Here is a 22777-nt window from a genome sequence, read left to right on the forward strand (position 1 = left end):
AGCTTCATCTAAAAGTCATCTGGAAAACGAAATATGACAGCCATCTACTCTCTAAGAAGCTTTCGATTCAGAAGAGGGAGATATAATTAATTAAATGGCATTTTTATCCTAGTGACTAGACATTCTTTGATCATTTTATTAATGGTGTCAGAGAAATAGAGCACATCTTAGAATGCAATAGTAAAATGAGGAAGCATTTTACTACAGGGAGGGATCATTACCTGTCACTCAGGATCTTCCATTACATCTTCTCCCTTCCCCCCACAGCCTGTAGTCTGTTCTTCTTTGCCCTTTTCAGCTCACTCGATAGACCAATAAAAGGACATCATCACTATATTCAAGTTGCCTAAGAATCATCAGATTCCTTTATGAAAAATGTAACTGTTTAAAGTCATTTAGCAAGCACACACTATATAAGTTTTTTGTTATTAAGGTGACAACAATATATGCAATTTTAGGTTTTAAATTTTAGGCCAAAGGGTTCATTGGGATTTAGCAATGAGTGTTTTTGACTATCTGCAAAAAAAAAATCATTAATGTTAAGAGGATACGTATTTTTCTCCTTCACCTTCTGTTTTGCTCTTTATTTTTGTAAAAGGAGGAAATGAACTGGCATATATTTTTTATGAATACAAAAAGGAAAACCTTTTGAGGGGAAACGGCTGCTTTCTGAATCTCTTATAACAGATTGAAATTTATGAGCATTGAATACATTAGTGCTGAAAAATACTCAGAATGTCATACCCAAGTACCACTCGTGGGTGGCCGCTTATGAACTGAGGCACTTCAGTGATGTTCTTATATCCTGTCATGAGCTATATGAGCGGAGTCACACAGATTTAAAGAATAAATACTCTTCTAGGGGAAAATGAGAATCTGAAAAGTTTTTTTTTTTTAACCCTCGTAGGTTCAGAAGATAAGCCTTTTCCCTAATTATAAAACATCCCAATAAAGAAAAGTTTCGCTATTTTGACTCCTTGGTGAATATTTAAAGGCATTTCGGAGGTCCCCATCTTTAGGATTAACAACATGTAGTGCGATAAGCTCTGTCACAGGGGATGCTCTTAAAAGAAACCCTGGCAGTCTTCTTTCCATGAACATGTTTGTTTCACATTTTCCACCTGTCAAATTTCTTGTTTTTCCGGTGGCTCCTGTGTTATTGCCTGCCTCTCCTTTCTCCTTCGAACTATTCATGAGATTGAATTCTGCACAAATTGTTTTCAGTGACTGTCAGGGAGATGCTTCATAAATTGTCTTTCAAGCCTGCACACACACCTCCTCCACTCCACAGGTGCTGGCCTGGACGGGGAGAGCCTATACTCCTCCACAGCGACTCTGGGAGAGCACTGTGTGGGAGCTCTCACCCAGCACCACACTCAAGGTCTCTGCCCTGGCCAGCCCCACTCTGTTAATGGGAGCCCCCCAGCTCCAAGCTGCCCTTGCCCCAGGGCCAGGGATGAGAGCTCTTAATCCCCAAGTTCAGGGCCATCAGCAGACTGGCAGCCAGCAACAGAGACCACTGCCCTAAAGATTCGTGTCTTTAGGACCTCAGAATGTTACCTGCCTTGCTTTAATGGAAAAGTATCTAATAAAGTCGATGGTAAAGAAAAACTTCATAAATAAATCTCTACCCTCCTTTCCAATAATTTCCTTTAAAAAAAATCAAAGAAACAGTATCAGCAAGGGAAAAAGAAAAACCTCTCCGTTTTGTTTTTATACCTCACTTTGTTCCCACATGATTTAAAGTGATTTGCCAGAAAATATAAAACTATAATGAGAGTGCATACATTTTTTTTTTTAAAGATTTTATTTATTTGACAGATAGAGATCACAAGTAGGCAAAGAGGCAGGCAGAGAGAGAGGGGAAGCAGTCTCCCTGCTGAGCAGAGAGCCTGATGCAGGGACTGGATCCCAGGACCCTGAGATCATGACCTGAGCCGAAGGCAAAGGCTTAACTCACTGAGCGACCCAGTGGGTTTAAATGTACGCACCCTGAGAGTGCGTACATTTAGAAGTAAAAGAGGACGGCGCGCCTGGATGGCTCAGTGGGATAAAACCGCTGCCTTCGGCTCAGATCATGATCCTAGGGTCCTAGGGTCCTAGGATCAGGCCCTGCATCCGGCTCTCTGCTCAGCAGGAACCCTGCTTCCGCATCTCTCTCTCTCTCTTCCTGCCTCTCTGCCTACTTGGGATCTGTCAAATTAAAAAAAAATAAAAATAAAAGTGAAAGAGGACAAAAAACAAGGGTGGGAACATAAACTAGGGCCAGGAACAAGGCTTAAAAAAAAGGATGAAATAATGACCTCTGCTCTGGGTGGGTCACAGTTTGTCTAAACTGTCTTGTAGCCCTCTATCAGCTAATGGCATCACCCCACTCAGCATTTTGGGGGGGGAGGTGGAGAGGTCAGGGTGAGGGGATGAAAACACAGGGGAGTCTGGCCAACTCACTTTTCATTTGGCTTCACGTAGGAGTAGATTTTAACATATCTTGAATAGGAAACGCCCTAGACTGTGTGTTATTAAAACAATCCTCCTCAAATATTGTTCTTCTGAGACAAAGCGCTCATAAATATTGGAAGGCATTGAATTCAGAATCAAGGCAGGCTTGCTTGCCAAGAAGAGAACCTTAAAGATGTATAAAGCTCCTCTGTGTCTCTCCTCTCCCTCAGCATCAGACAGCTCAGAAGATTGATCTGTTCTCGCTGTCTGCGTTGCTTCACGTCCACCATTCCTGAAGCCATTTTAACTGGCTTCCACCCCACCACGTCACTGAGACTGATCCTGCCAAGGTCCCCAAAGCATTTTGCAGCTCCGATTTTATTTAGGTCTCAGCAGCATCTGGAAGTTGACTTCTCCGTCCTTCTTAAAATATTCTGTGGCCTGGGTGTTCTTTAACGCCATGCTTGGTGGCTATCTCCCTGTTTGCCGGTCATTCCTTCCACCTGTCCTCTGCCCACTTCTCCTTTTCCACTTGCCTCTTCAAAGTTGGTCTTCCTTGGAATTCCGTTCTACTGCAGAGAGGAGCTCCAGATCTGAGAGAGCCCACAGCAGGGTTGCTGTCTTACAGATTAGTTTAAAAAAAAAAAAAAAAAATCTCTATATCCCTTAGTGTAGAAGTTCATCCAGTTCTAGTTCACTGAATAACAGCAGTGGTGGACAGGGTACTTTGCCTTGCTCAATCACGGTTCAACATTCCCTCTGGTTCCTCTCCTTGACTGCAGAGGCGAGGTAGGAAACCTGGTTTCCTCACTCCCTTGCAGCTAAAGCCTCAAAGGAGATGGAAGTTTCATCCGTCAGAGGTCCTCATGTGACATCTGAATTTGAAACTGATCTAGGTGGAAAGCGAAGCGGCTGGCGTATCTGAGTCATGCACTTAGCAGTATGAGGACCCTGCAGATAGTACGGGGCTCTGGAGCAATCCTGGTGGACTTCCCAATGCCTGGAGCGCAGTGAGGGTAGCAGGGTCATTAGTGCTGTGATTTGGGTGCCAGCCTCCTGATCCCCAGCAGTTTCCCCATGGGCTTGTCACACAAAACAATTGTCCAAGGCTTAGCAAAGGAGATTAGGGAGTGTCTTTCAGGGAGTTTCTGGGTATTCTCTACAGATGGCTTTCAGGAATTTTCTGATTCTATACAGATGTGCACCTTTAATTTTCTACTAACAAGGCTATTTTACAACTCTAAGGTAGAAATTTACTTGTAGCCAACTAAAGAAATGCAAATACACTTGTTCATAGCAAAGCAAATTACTTTTTTTCTGGTAGATAGAGAATTGAATTTGCCCCTAAGAAAAGGTAGTCCCAAACATTTTTTTGAATTGCTCTAAAACTACCTAATATGGGGGCCCCTAGGCATATGTGGTTATTGAGCACTCACAGTGTGGCAAGTTTGAATTGAGATATGTTTTAAGTGTAAAATACACGCCAGAATTCAAAACCTCAATATAAAAAGTGTGTAAAATAGCTTGCTTTATTCATTGTTTGTATGGATCATACATTGAAACAATAATTTGGATATACTGAACTAAAAAAATGTCAAAATGAATTTCATCTACTTATTTTTACTTTAACACGGCTCCTCGAAGATGCTCATGTTACGGCTGTTGGGCAGTCCTGTCAATTTCAACCAGGTTCTGCCCTCTCAGCCAGATGAGTTCAGCATCCCTGATTGTATGTATTTATATACACACATATGTCTACATGTGTATGCGTCTCTCAATTCTCTTTTGAACCAGATAGAACCTGGCAGATGTTCTGTCATTAATGAATGCATTGAATAGAAATATTTGACACAAGTCATTTTATATTTGCAGGAGAATCTCAGTTTTAACATTTTACTCTTTAGCAACCAATTCTACAGAGTTGCTCCAACAGGCCTGATCTAAGTATGTTCTTCCAGCCCTCCTCGTGATTTTGTAAGGACCAAATTCCCTTCTGAAATAGCGAAGATGGTTTTCATCACCTGCTACAGCCCCCTGATACAATAGCTAAAAATGGAGGGTTTACTAGGTTCTGCATACTGTATGAAACACTTTGCAGATGACCTCATTTCATCTTCAGTAACAACTCAGAGGCAGGCAACATATTCTCCATTTTACAAACGGGGACATTGAGACTTGACGAGACTTGCCCCACATGACCAGCGGGGAGGTGGTAGCTGATTCGCACTCCAGCAGAATTGATCCCCAATCCTCCTCCAGGACCACTGTGCCACTCTCTCTTGTCTTTCTGGTATGACAGAGAAACCAGAGGCTTCAGTCATGCCCTCACTTCTTCTGCCTCTTCTGCTCCCAGGCCTTTGATCCCAATGTCTGGTTTTGAGAAGCCTGGGCAGCTCTTCCAGACTCTCCCCGCTGGGGAGGTGGAATGACACGCCCTTTCCCCCTGCAGCAGAGCAGTAACGCCGGTAGGTTTTCCTCGTGGAACTGCACTAGAAGTACAGAACTCTGACCATCACAGACCATCATAGCTTGCTTAAGAGGCTCTCCGCCATCCTTGGCAAAGACGGAGAACAAGTATACCGTAGCAACTGTTTTTAAGAGCTTATTGTGTGTCACATGCTGCACCGGGCAATTTCTATACATTCTCTTTAATTCATTCAGGAACTCAGTAAGGTGGGGGGTACCCCTATTTTAAAGAGGAGTAATCTGGGTTCCGGTTAATTATGGAAGTGCTGGGATTCCCTTGATAATCACTGAACACTTCTCTGCTTATGGGCTACAGATGAGAGAAATTTTAGACATTACAGTTGATATTTAAACAGTGCTGGGGGTGGGGTTAGGGGTGCCAACACCACACCATTCGAAATCCACGTATGACTTTGGGATCCCCAAAAACTTAACTGCTAATCCCCACTATTGACGGAAGGAAGACTTATTGATTACAGGAAGAGTTGATTAACACATATTTTGTATGTCAGATTATATACTATATATTTTTTAACATTTTGAGAGAGAGGGAGAGAGTGTGAGAGAGAGCATGAGCTAGGGGAGGGGTCGAGGGAGAGGGAGAAGCAGACTCCCCTGCTGAGCAGGGATTCCCCAAGCAGGCTCAATTCCAGGACCCCAATATCATGACCTAAGCTGAAGGCAACCACTTAACTGACTGAGCCACCCAGGTGCCCCGACTATACACACTACTCTTAAAATAAGCTAGAAATTTTGTTAAAATACATTTACAGTACTGTGCTATATGAAACCCTCATACAAGTGAACCTGTGCAATTCAAATTCATGTTCTTCAAGGGTCAACCATATAGTAAAATACCATTTAAAAAGCTTGTATCAATAATGAACACGTCTATGCTATTAATTGTCCACACGTAACGGAGTAAGAAACATGCTTAAGAAAGGAGAATAGCAAAAATATTATGTACTTTCCTTCCATTATTAATGCTATTTTAAAAGCTTAAAATGGGCAGGCAACTCAATATGTTCCAGCATGCACCACGTTTGCTTTTAATTCATTAGCTGTCTCTTCTTACTGTCTGCTTTCTTGCTATGGTCTACATTTTACACCAGTGCCGCAAAGATATCCGAAAGGATTCTTCTGCCCCACTTCAGACCCAGGAAATAGAACCGGTATGAATTATTAATAGTGTTGGCTTTCTAGTGCTTTAATTCCACCTCTTTGTTTCAAGAAGGATATTAGTTAAATGGAATATTTCTTATCATGCCAGGAGCTTACTACATTTTGTAGGAAACACTAAATGACTTGAGTAATAGAAGAGACAGCCCTATGTTGATTTTCACTTATACTTACAATGGATTCTCCATGCATTGCACTCCCTATATCTTTGTCAGTGATCAGTTAATAGGGCAATTTTTACACTGGGCTCTTCAGAGCCCCTGGGTTTCCCCAGAGGTGCTCCAGGTAGAGCTGGGAAATGGAGGCCTGAGGGGGAGTTTCTGCACCTCACCTCCAACCATTCCCTTGCTTCAGAGAAGCACTTACTTCTACAAGCATCAAGCTTTCAGGAAAGATTATGTTGGAAGGGATTCTTCTTTTTAAAAAGTTTCAAAAGCCTGACTACAACTACGACAGTAGGCGTTTGCACATCTTTGGAATGCTAAGAATACTAAGAATAATGTCTAATTTTGTACATCTGAGGATATACAACCAGCTGTGCCCTGAACTTAAATGGTGGTAGGTTGTGTGACTGGGTTTACGGGACGGACTAGAGCCTCCGGGAGTGTTCTAATAGTCACTCAGCACTCTGGGTGAAGTCTGTCACCATGCTTTCTTATGTAATGAGTAAACTTAAAATCATAAGAATTCTGAGGCTGGCAAAAATAGGGGAACAGATTCCACAAATAATTGTGGTTCATGTGCTTACATGCAGGTTATTAGGTCAGACCCACAGACCTTCAGCTTCCTCTAAGAGGATGAATATAGTCATTACTCGTGTTATTTCATAGGGACTGCCATGAATTTTTATCATTTTTCTGTAATAAGAGCAACTCTGTTTACCTTTCAAAGCGTGTTAAAAATGGGAGTGTTTTGTTTCATGTGAGATAAAGTCAGAGTTAAAAGGTCGCGCCCAGGGCTCCCTTCTGTGTGTGGACCGTAGAACACCTGAGAAATGCCCCCCTTTCTCATGCATGGACTCTCTAGACTGGAAGAAGGCAGGCAGAGGACTAAGGGGTTCATTCAGTACATACCGTATTTATTGACTGCCCACTGTCATCAGGCGCCATGTGAGATGTTGGGGAGGCAACAGTGAGTCAGACTCGTACTCTGCAGCCTTAGAATTTGCATTCTAATGTGGAAGAGGCATATAGTGAACACATCAAGAATTACATAGACATAGCAATTACAGAATGTGATCATTCCCATGATACACATCATAGTTGGGGGCAGGGTCCTTTTTAGATAGGGGCAGTCAGCAAAGGGTCTCTGGGAGGGTAGAAACCTGAGTGCATTTTAGAAGGCCACAGCTGGCCTCTTTGCTGGCTGCTGAGGCCATAAATGTGTGGCGTTTACTATACTTGATAGAATATGTGTGCCATCTGCACCGAAGAGTCAGAGTGCCCTGGAAACCCTGAGGGGATCCATAGTTGGTGCCTGCCTGAGCAGGAATGGAAAAACACAACACAGTTAATTTATTAAATGACTAGATTTTTCCTTGGTCATCTTACATTCATCAGCACAATGTTTTATTCATTTTCTTTTGCACAAAGATGGCCTAGAGAATACTTAACTACATGCAAGATTCTTGTCTTTTGCCATTCCACACAGAAATTCTTATAGCTATGTATAATCCTCATCAAACATGTAAAAGAGGCATCCATAATGAAATTTTCTCTTCTATTATTACTTTATTGGTTTTTTTGTTGTTGTTTTTAAGATTTTATTTATTTATTTGACAGACAGAGATATCACAAGTAGGCAGGGAAGCAGGCAGAGAGAGAGAGGAGGAAGTGGGCTCCCTGCTGAGCAGAGAGCCCGATGTGGGGCTCGATCCAAGGACCCTGGGATCATGACCTGAGCTGAAGGCAGAGGCTTAACCCACTGAGCCACCCAGGTGCCCCTATTATTATTTTATTGTTAAGGACAACATGATTTAGGTAAAAAAAACTTTATAGAAATTAGTTTCATTTGCAAAAACTCTATGTACAGCATTTTAAATATATTAGATTGAAGGGAGAACATGACTATCAAGTAACATGACTCCTGTAGAGTTTCCACTTAACGTCTTATCCTTCCATTTTTATTAGTTGGACTGTCTTATTTTGTTGTTTTTTTTTTAAAAGCCTTATCAGTGGATCATATTTCTTAAATAGAAATACCTGAAAGATATATACACACAAAGCAGACTGAGATTTACAGCAGAAATATGAGACTTCAGTGTCGCTCAAGCAAATGTCATTCACTCGTCCTTCCAACCATCCATCAGTATTTGTTCAGTCTACTAACCTAATAGGTAAAATATGCTGGAGCCAGAGCCACGTATGGCCCTGTCCCTGAGTGAACAGTGTTTATGATTTTTTCTTTGCAGACTAAGGCAATTCTCTTGAAGGTATGGAAATAGCTAGAATGTGGCTTGATAGTCTATAGTAAAGAGTTTGAAATTATCTAACCAAGGTGATAAAAATGGATGAACAGAACAAATTCTGGAGAACTACATAGGGTGGCTTACCTACGAACCCCCAAAAGAAAGCTATTCTACTAAAGAACTTGAGTAAGGCATCTGATTACAATGAAGACATCACTATTTTCCCTATATTCTAGTTTAAAAACATGATAATTAAAAAGCATCTTGTTCAGGGGCGCCTGGGTGGCTCAGTGGGTTAAGCCGCTGCCTTCGGCTCGGGTCATGAACTCAGAGTCCTGGGATCGAGCCCCGCATGTGGCTCTCTGCTCAGCAGGGAGCCTGCTTCCTCCTCTCTCTCTGCCTGCTTCTCTGCCTGCTTGTGATCTCTGTCAAACAAATAAATAAAATCTTTAAAAATAAAAAAGCATCTTGTTCAAAATAGCAAGAAAAATAGAACATATTAAAGTATTATCAGGAAATAGGACTTTAATCAAGTAAACTGTAAAATTTTTATGAGGAACATAAAGACTTGAACAAAAGCAGGGAAAATTGTTACTCTTGATGACAAGATTAAATGTTAGAATGCCACTTCTTTCTGAATTACTTTAAGACTTAAAGGAGGGGCACCTAGGTGGCTCAGCAGGTTAAGCCACTGCCTTGGGCTCAGGTCAAGATCAAATCCCATATCAGGCTTCCCCTGCTCTGCGGGGAGTCTGTTCCCCCTCTCCCTCTGCCTGCCATTTCCCCTGCTTGTGCTGTCTCTCTCTCTCTCTCAAATAAATAAATAAAATCTTTAAGATTTAAAAGGGGATTTGAAGGGATTAGACAAAAGTATGCTAAAATCTAGTAGACCTCTAGATAAACAAGGACAATTAGAATTATTAGGTTAAGGGGTGGGGAAGTGTAGGGACTGGACTGCTGAGCATTAATATATATTCTAAGGCTATAAGAATTAAGATGGTTTCATGCTGGTTTAGGGATTAACCAAAGGCATCAATGGATTTAAATAGAATGTCTAGAAAAATATTCAGGCACATACACAGATTTAATCTATGATTATAGTTGCTCTCAGGAAAATGGCTAAACATTCAAAATTAAGGCCTCTTTTTTATAGCATGCAATCATATAATTCCAGATGGATTAAAGATTGAAATATAAAGAATAAAGTCATATTTTCAATTCAAGATGTTACATTTGGAACATATGCATTTACTTCTGCTCCCACCTAAACCCCACTTTAAGTATGAGTAAAATTGATTTTTTTTAAAGGTTTAAACACCCACAGGAATGAAAAATGGGAGAGAAAGCTACAAAACTTTGAAAAACAAGGCAACAAAACTTCAGAAATCAGACGAGCTAGTGACTTGAGTGGGAAGGGTCCAGTGGGAGGAGCAGAGATATGGCCCTTTCAACACAGTGGAAACCCCCCAAGACTCAGGCCACTGGACAGGAGCAGAAAAGTGGGGTCAATTATACAAGGATTTAAAATTTGTTAATAAGTTATTCTACCTCCTACACTATGAAGTTGCTTCCCTGCCCACCTAGGTGGGAGCCAGAGTTTCATGCTCTAGAGAGGGTCTTCTAGGAACAGCTGAAAACAGGTATTCAGTGAAAGTTACACAGTGAATATTGAGGCCTTACCCTTCTTCCCAAAACATACACAGCCAAATTGATGGATTCTAGGTGGGATGTTAGACACACCTTCCCTGAAGATTTGCCCAGACCAAGAGAAGAGATACAAAGATATCAAAATTGGAGGCTTCCCCATAAAATGGTTTATTGACCTCTCTCTAGTAAACCTAAGACCACAGCTCTGCCTCTGGCTTAAGAGAAGTCCATTCTAGATTAGGGGATGGGGAGTCCTGCCTTCCATTGTTCACTCTAGGAAACATCTGCTGAATTGTTAACTCTGCCTCTAAGATGGGATGTCCCTGTGGAGAAGCCTTTGGCCCAAGCAAGCACTGATCCTTGGCCCCACTGGTCCCACTATGCTTGTAGGACAGATGTCCTGCAATGCAGGCAGCATGTATACTGCTCCTGGCCATCTGGTCACCCTCAGGGGCTCTCCCTGCTCTTCAGCAAGAACTTCCATAGCAATTATTTACACCTTTTCACTCTAATTCCTCAACCCTAAACCTCAACTTTAATCTCTTACTTTACTAAGAAATGGAGGCTGTCTTATGCCAATATCTCTTCATATCCAAGTTGCTCTCATTTTCTTGACTCCTCTTATGTACAGAGAAGATGTGGCCTCTTCTCTAAACCTAATGAGCCTACTTAACGATCCTTTTTCTTCCAACCTGCCCTGGAGCCTTGTCCAACCAATTACCTCTTGTCTTGCATCTTCAATTCATTCCCTCTGCCCACTTGTGAGAATGTGTGCAGTAGCGCTGAGATGAGCCACTCAGCCTCCCTTTCAGAAGGACTTATTCTCCAGATACTGGGAGTGCTGGTGGAAGGTGGCCCTCAGCCATCAGCCCACTTCAGGAGTTGCCTCGGTGGAACGAAGTCACCATACTGTCACAACTCCTTCTCTGGGCAGCTCTTCTTTAATGACTGGCTCATGGTGGGAGTGGGAGATGGGGTGGATATTAAGACCCTGCCCTCTCACTGTAAATTGGGACAACACTGAAGGGTCTTCCCTGCTTCAGAATTCCTCATGTGTTGGCTGAGGTCTTCAATGAAACTGCATCTCACCCAGCCTCTCCCTCAGTCCAATTCTGTCTATTGTCCTTGCCTCCCACAGTTCTTGAACCTGAGAGCATCTCTACAAGCTAGTCGCCATCTCAAGTCTGTATCCCAGGCTCCCCTCTCTATGACAGCAAGTCTGTAAGTCATGGACATTTAATTAAAAAGTTTGATAGGGAGTAGCAAATTGCCCTTTCGAAAGGCTGTACAAATTTGCATTCCTATCAACAATCCAGAAAAGTGCCTCTTTTCCCACACCTTAACTGTCACTATTGGATATCAAATTTTCAAATATTTGCCATTCCCTAAGTAACAGATGGTATCTCCTTCTTGCTTGATTTGTATTTTTAAAATTATGAGTAAGAGAGAATATTTGCACATATTTATTGGCCCTTTATATTTCTTTCCTTTTCATTTGTTCTTTGACCATTTTTTTATTAGATGGCTATATATTGATTTTTTTGTATACAAAAAAATTGTATTTTTTGCATACAAAGATTGAATTTTACTATAAATAAATTGTGACTTAATACAAAATGAAAAAATGCTTTAAAAGTAACATATTCATTTGTTGCATAATCTGTGTGTTTAACATTTCTTTTTATTATGTTAGTCACCATACAGTACGTCATTAGTTTTTGATGTAGTGTTCTAAGATTCATTGTTTACATATAACACCCAGTGCTCCATGCAATCTGTACCCTCCTTAATACTCATCACTGGGCCAATCCATCCCCTACCCCTGACCCTCTAAAACCGTCAGTTGTTTCCCTGAGTCCATAGTCTCTCATAGTTCATCTTCCCCTCTGATTCCCACCCCCTATTTTTCCCTTCCTTCTCCTAATGTCCTCCGTGCTATTCCTTATGTTACACATATAAGTGAGACCATATGATAATTGACTCTCTCTGCTTGAGTTATTTCACTCAGCATAATCTCCTCCAGTCCCATCCATGTTGATACAAAAGCCAGGTATTCATCCTTTCTGATGACTGAGTAATATTCCACTGTACATATGGATCGCATCTTCTTTATCCATTCCTCTGTTGAAGGACATCTCTGCTTTTTCCATCTCTGCATATTCCAGAATATGCTGATATGAACGTAGGGGTATATATGGCCCTTCTTTTCACTACATCTGTATCTTTGGGGTAAATATCCAGTAGTGCAATTGCCATGTCACATGGTAGCTCTATTTTTATTTTTTTGAGGAACCTCCACACTGTTTTCCAAAGTGGCTACACAAACTTACATTCCCACCAACAGTGTAAGAGGGTTCCCTTTTCTCCACATCCTCCCCAACATTTGTTGTTTCTTGCCTTGTCAATTTTTGCCATTTTAACTGGTATAAGGTGGTATCTTAATGTGGTTTTGATTTGAATTTCACTGATGCCTAATGATGATGAACAGTCTTTCATGTGTGTTAGTCATTTGTATATCTTTTTTTGAGAAGTATCTGTTTGTGTTTTCTGCCCATTTTTTGACTTATTTGTTCTTTGGGTGTTGAACTTGAGAAGTCCTTTATAGATCTTGGATATTGGCCCTTTGTCTGTAGTGTCATTTGCAAATATCTTCTCCCTTTTGGTGGGTTGCCTCTTTGTTTTGTTGACTATTTCCTTTGCTGTGCAGAAGCTTTTGATCTTGATGAAGTCCGAAGAGTTCATTTTCACTTTTGTTTCCCTTGACTTTGGAGACATGTCTTGAAAGAAATTGCTATGGTCGATGTCAAAGAGGTTACTGCCTATGTTCTCTTCTAGGATTTTGAAGGATTCCTGTCTCATATTGAAGTCTTTCATCCATTTTGAGTTTATCTTTGTGTATGGTGTAAACAAATGGTTCAGTTTCATTTTTCTGCATGTGGCTGTCCAATTTTCCCAATACCATTTGTTGAAGAGACTATCTTTTTTCCATTGGATATTTTTTCCTGCTTTGTCGAAGATTATTTGACCATAGAGTTTAGAGTCCATATCTGGGCTCTCTACTCTGTTCCATTGGTCTATGTGTCTGTTTTTGTGCCAGTACCATGCTGTCTTGGTGATCACAGCTTTGTAATATAGCTTTTCAGGCAACGTGATGCCCCCCGTCTTGTTTTTCTTTTTCAGCATTTCCTTGGTGATTCGGGGTCCTTTTTGGTTCCATACAAATTATAGGGTTGTTTGTTCCAGCACTTTGAAAAATGCTGCTGGTATTTTGATCATGATGGCATTCAAAGTACAGATTGCTCTGGGCAGCATAGACATTTTAACAATGTTTATTCTTCTGATCCATCTTTTTGTGTCTTCTTGCACGTGTCAGTTTGGCGTCAGTTTCTTGCCTGAGTATTCTGCAATTCCTAGAGTGTAGATCCTTCACCTCTTTGGTTAGGTTTATTCCAAGGTACCTTCTGGTTTTTGGTGCTATCATAAATGGAATCAATTCCCTAATTTCTCTTTCTGCAGTTTCATTATTAGTGTATAAGAAAGCAACTGTGCATTGATTTTGTATCCTGCCACATTACTGTAGGAATGTGTAGGAATTCTAGTAATTTGGAGATGGAGTCTTTTGGGTTTTCCACATAAATTATGTCATCTGTGAAGAAAGAGATTGACTTCTTCTTTGCCAATATGAATACATTTATTTCTTTTTGTTGTCTGATTGCTGTTGCTAGGACTTCTAGTACTATGTTGAACAATAGTGGCAAGACTGGACATTCTTGTCATGTTTCTGATCTCAGCTCTCAGCTTTTCCTCATTGAGAATGATCTTCACTATAGATTCTTCATAGGTGGATTTTATGAAGTTGAGGAATGTTCCCTCTATCCCTATACTCTGAAGGTTTTAATTAGGAAAGGATGCTATATTTTGCTATATTTTGTCAAATGCCTTTTCTGCATCAATTGAGAGGATCATGTGGTTCTTCTCTTATTAATTTGTTCTGTTACATTGATTTGTGAATGTTGAACCACCTTTGCATCCCAGGGATAAATTGTACCTGGTAGTGATGGATAATCTTTTCAATGGACTGTTGGATCCTGTTAGCTAGTATCTTGTTGAGAATCTTGGCATCTGTATTCATCAGGGATATTGGTCTGAAATTCTCCTTTTTGAAGGACTCTGTGCCTGGTTTTGGGATCAAGGTAATGCTGGCCTCATAGAAAGAGTCTGGAAGTTTTTCTTCTGTTTCTATTTTTTGAAATATCTATTCTCCTGAAGCTATTATTTTCTTAGGATGTTTGGTAGAATTTCCCAGGGAATCCGCCAGGTCCTGGACTCTTGTTTTTGGGGAGGTTTTTGATTACTGGTTCAATCTTGTTACTGGTTATTGGTCTATTCAGGTTGTCAGTTTCTTCCTCTTTCAGTCTTGGAAGTTTATAGGTTTCCATAAATGCATCCATTTCTTCTAGGTTGTTTAACTTATTGTCATAGAGCTCTTGATGATTTCTGATGATTGTTTTTATTTCCTTGGAATTAGTCGTGATCTCACCCCTTTCATTTATAATTTTATTATTTTGGGTCTTTTCTTTCTTTTGGATAAGTCTGGCCAGTGGTTTATTGATCTTATTAATTCTTTCAAAGAACCATCTTCTGGTTTCATTGATGTGTTCTGCTATATTTCTGGCTTCTAACTCATTGATCTCTGCTCTAATCTTAATTATTTCTCTCCTCGTGCAGGACTTAGGCTTAATTTGCTGTTGATTCTCCAGTTCTTTAAAGTGTAAGGAGAGTTTGTATATTCGGGATTTTTCTATTTTTTTGAGTGAGGCTTCGATGGCTACATATTTCCCCCTTAGGACCGCCTTTGCTGTATCCCATAGGTTTTGGACTGATGTGTTTTCATTCTCATTGGTTTCCATGAATTGTTTAAGTTCTTCTTTGATTTCCTGGTTGACCCAAACATTCTTGAGCAGGATGGTCTTTAGCTTCCAAGTGTATGAATTTCTTCCAAACCTTTTCTTGTGATTGAGTTCCAGTTTCAAAGCATTATGTTCTGAGAATACAATGTGCAAGGAATAATATCTATCTTTTGATATCAGTTGAGACCTGACTTGTGACCCAGGATGTAGTCTCTTCAGGAGAAAATTCCATGTGCGCTTGAGAAGAATGAGTATTCTGTTGTTTTAGGGTGGAATGTTCTGTATATATCTATGAGTTCCTTCTGGTCCAATGTGTCATTCAATGCTCTTGTTTATTGATTTTCTGCTTGGATGATCTATTACTGAGAGTGGCATGTTAAGATCTCCTACTATTAATGTATTCTTATTAATATGACTCTATCTTGATTAACAGTTTTCTTATGTAATTGGTTGCTCCCATGTTAGGGGCATAGATATTTACAATTGTTAGATCCTATCCTTGGATAGACCCTTGAAGAGTGATACAGTGTCCTTCTTCATCTCTTGTTACAGTCTTTGTTTTAAAATTCCTATTCTAAGATTTGGAAATTTCTCTAGTATTTAAAATTTAGCTTCAATGCCACTGCTATCACAAAGCTGTCCCTGAGTACCACCTTGTCTAGAAATTAACCCCATCCAGTTCCTTTCCCTTTATATTAAAATCTCATTGCTCATCACATTCTGAATTATAGTTATTTTTATCTTTCTCCAAACTCTTCCATTAGATTGTGAGTTACTGAAGGAAAAAACCTCCTTTTAGATATCTGTGTATGCATTCCAGTATCAGGGATATGCTTTGCATACAGTGCTACTTAAATATTTATTGAATCGAAATGAATTAACAGGTACAGTTTGATTATGCGGTCCTTAACTAATACTCTTCATGAAACAAGGAGGTAAAATTAAAGCACTTTAGCTAGAACTCCTAGATCTGCCATCTCCAGACCAGAGCCATACCTGTAAAGGGCTGACTGCAGGAACAGCACACAATTCAAGTTTTAGGGCTTGTACCTTAGGGCTTGCAACATGACAGGTGACCAGAACACTCCCAGGTAAGTAGGTAGGTCAGGGAAATGGTTCCTAGCAACTGGGGTGCCAGGCTTGGAAACATGGTAAAAAGTGGCCCTCCATCAGATACAAATACACATTGTAAACAGAGCTGAATCCCCGAACAGCACAACCATTCTGCCCCTACCAGTGACATAGATTTCTTCTTGACCATACTTCTGGTTGATAAAGTTCTTAATGATGTTGAAGACCAGCTACAAGCAGGTAGTCAGACTCTCAACTGGCTAAATACATGGAGTTATCATCCTAGATGGATTAGTCATTGCAACGCAGGGAGCCATTAGTACTGATTCACTGGTTACAGTTGCTCTCCTCTAATTCTCTCTAGAGCCCATTTAAACACAGCTTCCACCCACCAACACTGTTCTTAGTGAGATCATCAGTGACCAGTGTGTTGCTGCCATGTTTAATTCTTAGTCCGTCCTCACCTTACTTGACCTGCCAGCAGCATGGACCCTGTTGATCCCTCCCTGTTCCTGGAGGACTGCGTTTGACTCCTGGCACAGGATGCCCTTGCAGCTTTTCTGGATGCTGCTGCTTTTCTTTGCGGGTTCTTCCTTTGCTTCCTGGGCTCTGAACTTTGTGGTCCCCTAACGTAAAGCACACGCCTCAGAACTCTTCCCTTTTCTATATTCATTTTCTTGGCGATGCCATCCAGTTTTATGCCTTTCAGTACTGGCTACCTGCAGACAAATTCCAACCTTATCTTCTCCAGCCAAAGATCCAACTGCTGTACAACGTCTCATGTAGGTGTCTGCTAGTTAACTAGCTCAGTCAGCATTCCAAAACTGAACTTCTGATCTCCCCACCCCCAACCTGCTCTTCTCACAGTCTCTCCATTTCCATGAATCACATCAACCAAGTAGTTTTTCACCAGTAACTCTGGTGTCATCCTTCAGTCTTCTCTTTTCCTCACACCATGTCCAGTCTGCCAGCAAATCTATTGACTGTACCTTCAAAATACATCCAGAATCTGACCATTTTTCACCCCCCTCCCAAGACACTGTTACTACCCTGAGCAAAATACAGAACTGTTCTGCTCTCTATAGACTATAACATACAGGCTTAATGTGTCAATCAGAGTTAAGAGTCTATATAAAGAACTTAACACAATGCTGAGCAAAATGTGCTCAATATATTTTTATTATTTCTGGTTTCAGACAAGATTTCAAGGAGATAGGACTATTAAAATTGAAGCCCTTGGCTCCTTTTCATGCAACTGAATTTTCTTGTTCAACACATGCAATTTCAAGCTTTAAGATTTTAACAGAGTTGAATAAAGTAAGATGTGTTACTGAGCTTAGCTTCTTAGAAGGAAAAACAACAACAAAAAAATTAGCTTACCACAAAACTGTCCCAAGAGCCAAAGAAAGGGTTAAATAAATAGTACAATGGCAATTTGAGTCAATGGAATCCTCTAGCCTGAGTAAGAGTAATTATCAGATAATCCAACACCTTTAGCCGACAAAATATTTTTAAATCAAGGTTACATGAGATTGTTACTTATGATATCACACAGCTATGTATGGCTCTGACTTTGCAACTTGAAAGAACTTGGGGGACAGGAGCAAACTGGTTGACCATTTCTACAGCAACAGCTGGGTAATAGCCACCACTTGTATAAAACTGTCTCATACTGTTTACCTGTCATCTCACTTCATCGGTCATCCCAACTAATTGTTAATAGGTAGAAAGTCTGGAAAAGAGGTGCCTGGGTGGCTCAGTGGGTTAAAGCCTCTGCCTTTGGCTCAGGTCATGATCTCAGGGTCCTGGGATCGAGCCCCGCATTAGGCTCTCTGCTTGGCGGGGAGCCTGCTTCTCTCTCTCTCTTTCTCTGCCTGCCTTTCTGCCTGCTTGTGATCTATCTCTCTGTGTGTCAAATAAATAAAATCTTAAAAAAAAAAAAAAGTCTGGAAAAATATTTAGCAGTAATATCTGAAATGTCAACAATATTAAAATAAGCCTGAATGGTATAGGAAGCATCTCAGATAAGGCACAAATTAGACATACATATTTTGCTAATAAAAACCGTTGCACTACAGAAGCAGAAAAATAGTTTCATAGCATTTAGCTTGTCCCTTTTTAATGTCATTTTGGTAATATATGTAGTAAGGTTTTTGAACAGATAAAAAAATGTTCATCTAATTTCATTTTAATGTTTGTGGAAAATCACTTTCTTTACACTTATTTTTTCATTTTTTTCTTTCAGCCTGCACAAATTGTGTGTGTGTATATGTGTGTGTCATCTACTATGTGCTGGATAATGAGAAAAAACAATGATGAATTGTTTTTATTACACTTTAGAATTGTAAAAATATAATCTCTTTGTAAAAATATAACCCTTTTACATTTAAGAGCTAGGTTATAATGGCTTTGGATGTTTTAAGAAGGGGGAAATAACTCCAGTATGAAATCATCAGTTAACTGTGCTTAATTTGCTATTAGTTCTTCTTTGTCCAAATTTGATTATGTATTAAACTCTCTGTTCCTCTGATACATACATGATGTATACAACGTAACAATTTTATTTCACATTAGATGTAAAAGTTATAGTAAACTCCCATTGGGACCTGGGGCAGGATTATTTCAGCTAGTCCATATACATGTTATATGCTAATATTTATTTTTTATAGGATGTCCTGATAACACATTATATGCTAATTTTTGTTTTGTTTTGTTTTGTTTTGGTAGGATGTCCTGGCTGTGCAAAGTTGGAAGTCCTAGCTCTCGCATTGACCGCACGAACTTTTCTAATGAAAAATTCATTTCTAAGCTTGACTACTCAGATTTTAGTATTCGATACTAATAGAAGAGAAATAAAAATTTTAATGCTTATAATGCACAACACTAGATATTCTTAAGTCTGTATTAGAATATTAATAGAGTGAGTTCAAAAAGGAACTTTCTGTTCTGAAAGGTACAACAGAATGTGTTACTAAAAATGTCTGACACGAATAGTTTTACTCAACTATGTTTTTAAAAAGTAAAAACTTCACATTACAAAACATTTAATATGCATATTTAAACTTGCTAATGGAATCTTTAAGTCTAATGAATGTTCTAGCAAACATGTTATTTGGCTAGGCTTAAAATAAAGCTAACCATTTAAGGATTATTTGTCTGAAATGAATTCTAAAACCTTCTGCATAATATTTTATTATTGAAGTTGAGTCATTTGTTTAAAATAAAGACCCAGTCATTAGATATAAATGTGTGATGATTAGTATAACCATAAAGTCCTATCAATAAAGAATTAATTTTGGGGGCGCCTGGGTGGCTCAGTGGGTTAAGCCGCTGCCTTCGGCTCAGGTCATGATCTCAGGGTCCTGGGATCGAGTCCCGCATCGGGCTCTCTGCTCAGCGGGGAGCCTGCTTCCCTCTCTCTCTCTGCCTGCCTCTCTGCCTGCTTGTGATTTCTCTCTGTCAAATAAATAAATAAAATCTTTAAAAAAAAAAAAAAGAATTAATTTTTAAAATCCTGGTTGAGGTTGGAGCTGCTTAATGCTTCCTATGAACTATATGGTTCTGTATAGTAAGCAGGTGAGTGATGAAACAGATAAGACCCCACAATTACAGTATAACCAGCAGCAAGATTTGTGTCAACAGCTATCTACAATGAATGTCCTATTAACCAGAAAGGGAACTGAGAGTCTAAATAAATCATCCTGTCCCCTAACCTTGACCTATCATTTGGGGATTTTTCATCTGTAAATGGTAATTAATTAAGCAACAGAATAGTTTAAGGGGAAGGTTCATTTCTATACCATAGAATTACACTCTTGAAAGAGGAAGATCTTTAACTCCAAATGCTGGGGAGTTTCAAATGTTTAGGTCAATACATGCATATATCCTTCAAGGATTTCCCAATTTTTCTAACACTGGAATCCTTCATGAAAACAACATTTTACATGAAGTACCTAAAGGAAGTGAAACAGCACAACTAGTAGGATTGAAATGGGCATGGAGTTCCCTGCATACCTGCACGCTTGGTCTCACTTGCTGTGCTGCATCTTGTCGGCCTTGGCCAATTTCATACACCCTAGGAATACACATTAGAAACCACCATTCCACCTAGGGAACCGATCTCCACTGCTCCACTCCATGGCGTGGAGCAAGAAAACTTCAGGCCTCTCTCCCTCACCTGCTGCAAGATGAGAACTGACAAAAGGAAATGAAATGGGGCGGACATTGTTTCTTTGAAAGGTTAACCCTGTGGATAATGGTAATATTATCAAATATACATATGACAGTACAACATCAGCGAATGACAAAGATATTTTTTAAACTTTCCAAGAACACTTAATAAAGAACTTTCCTGTTATTCTAGTGTTATCATCACGTTGAGTATTATACTCAACATGTGTCAAATATTATACAGCAGACTCTACTGTGATACTCATTTGGATTTTGCTCTCCTTTCATTTCCCTACTCCTGTTTGAAGGCACAGAGAAAAGCCTTTGTGTTCCCTAAGCTCCGGGAAAGCTTTGGTACTAGTCTCCTAAAGACAACTTATCTTCCCAGGTTTTATTTTTAAAGAGGGCATGATGTTATGAGTTGAGAACAAAGACAAACACTTGGCCTTTAGCGGGTAAAAGAGAAGCAGAAGTGGCAAGAGCCCAGGGTAGGAGGAGATTATCCAAGACTTTGGAAAAGGACCAAAGGCTGTGGGTTTCCCGAGAGATGGAGACCTGTGTGTGTTTTCCCTAGTGGCCCCTGTACATGATGGCTGCACCTGGGGGTGGGGGGAGCTGGAGCATCCAGAAAAGTGGGATCCCAGGCCCAGGGAGTCCTGCACCAGGCAGGATTCCTATCCCCAAAGTGCTACAAAGCCACCGGTGGCTTGGACAGTCATCCTGGTACCTGGAATGGACTGGAAACCAGGGAAGTCTTGCCTGAATGCTCTTTCTGCATGAGACCCTTTATGTGGTCCTTCTGGAAGATGGTAGAAAACCCCAGGGATGACTGAGAATTAACTTCCCACCTCTCAGGATGGGATTTGAAACAGCCTTGATTTGATTTACAGCAAACAAAATAGACATTTCTTACACACTCATGTGAAACAAAATTATCTCTTTACCCATAGGAAGACTAAGTGATTTCAGAAAAATACCATCTCAGAAGTGACACCAATATGTCACTTTTTATTACCTCAATACCCTCCGTTAGTTCCCCTGCCAGATCTCTTTGTAAGAAAATCATACTTTGCTGGCACAATCTCCTAACCGCACAAAGAGAACCACATTAGTCAAGGTTGCTTAGTGATGAACACATAACTAAATTCTATTACTGGATGAAGAATGTTGTAAATAATGATTAAAAGTAAGTGTTCATGAATGGGTAGAAAGCGAGAGGGGAAAAAAGAGGTAAACCATGTTATTGAGACCAGGTGACACATCTTATAGGTAAACTTGATAATGTCAGCTTTCACAGTGAACTCACATAGGGAATTTTGAACTTACATATTTTAGATAATAATAAACCTTGACAAGCTTAGTGTTGTCAGATTTAGACATTTAAAAAGCCAAGAAAAAAAAAATTAAGCCAAAGATCTTCTTCAGTGACAATTAACCAGGTGTCATGATACTGCACAAGCCCACACCCTCAGAATGGGGGGGGCGGGAAGGAGGGGGTATGATTTGTAAAAGTATATTAAATACTATTTTTTATATTCATATGAAAATGCCTATCTTTAAAAAGCTAGCTCAGGAAATAAAGGTCAGGACAATCTTCTTGGCTGGAGGGAATATGCAAAAGAGACTCACCAGCTGGGGTTTGTAGAAGTGACTGGAGTTGGGGTGGGGGGAGACAAGAGATTTTCCCATTAGGAAGGGTATGGGCTCCTGAGCTTGAAAAGCAGCAATGGAGGTTTCATCTGACACTGGGAATCTTTAAGCTCAGGGGCAGATCCTGCAGCCTGAAGGATCCTAGGGCTTCAAAAGGTAGCTACCTTTTTTTTTTTTTTAATCAGTATATTTATTTATCAAAGCATCAGGTGATTTCAAAAAGTAGCTACTTGTGGTAACAAAGGGCAGAGAAGCACTGAAGGAAGAAAAGTGACAGGCAGTGGGAGAGAGGAGGGGGATGGGAACACAGCCACTCCGACTAGTGTGTGCCGGAAGCCAGTCGCTGCTGTTATGATGAAATATTTTTAACTGTCTACCGAAGGAATTTTTGAGAAGCACCACCTATCTCTAAGTTCACAATTAGAGACAACAGAAGACCAGAATCTACTGCCAAATATTAGCGTGTATTTGGAAGGTCTATAGTTCACAAATATATTTCATATGGTAGCTCTCTCTGGTGTCCGTTAATTTAAATATCAAAGAATGTTCATTATTTAGTTCAAAGGAAGCGCTTTCTAGATCTGGAATTAATTTCGGGAACTACAAATTAGGCAACTTTGTGCAGTAGACAATAGGAATCAGAAGACATGCATTCTGGGCCCAGCCTATCCATTAATTAGCTGTATGCCTAGGTACATTTGCAAAATCATGAGTTTCAACTAAATTGAGACTGTTTGCAGGATTCCTGTAAGCCAGGGGCCTCCCAGGAGGTGGTGCCAGGAGAGGTACCGAAGGGCCCTGTGAAAGATGGTCCAGCTGAGGGTCCCAAGATCTGCTC

The 22777-nt window shown here is 40.2% G+C and overlaps 1 protein-coding gene across 2 annotated transcripts in view; it reads left to right on the forward strand.

Moving 5' to 3' along the window:
- The window catches only part of ACYP2 (acylphosphatase 2), a 176050-nt gene extending 156786 nt beyond the window's left edge, over positions 1-19264 (forward strand). Inside the window, exon 5 of one of the 2 annotated variants that reach the window (XR_004287746.1) lies at positions 18847-18908. Coding sequence is in view for 1 of the 2 variants with exons in the window: in XM_032352121.1 (XP_032208012.1) it covers positions 18847-18961 (115 nt within the window). In the remaining variant the exon portion in view is untranslated. Of the gene's footprint in view, positions 1-18846 lie in introns of both variants that reach the window. The other variant, XM_032352121.1, reaches the window with a different exon arrangement.
- The last annotated feature ends 3513 nt before the right edge of the window (positions 19265-22777 follow it).

The sequence above is a fragment of the Mustela erminea genome, chromosome 7 (genome assembly GCF_009829155.1).
Source record: "Mustela erminea isolate mMusErm1 chromosome 7, mMusErm1.Pri, whole genome shotgun sequence".
In the NCBI taxonomy this organism is placed as follows: Eukaryota; Metazoa; Chordata; class Mammalia; order Carnivora; family Mustelidae; genus Mustela; species Mustela erminea.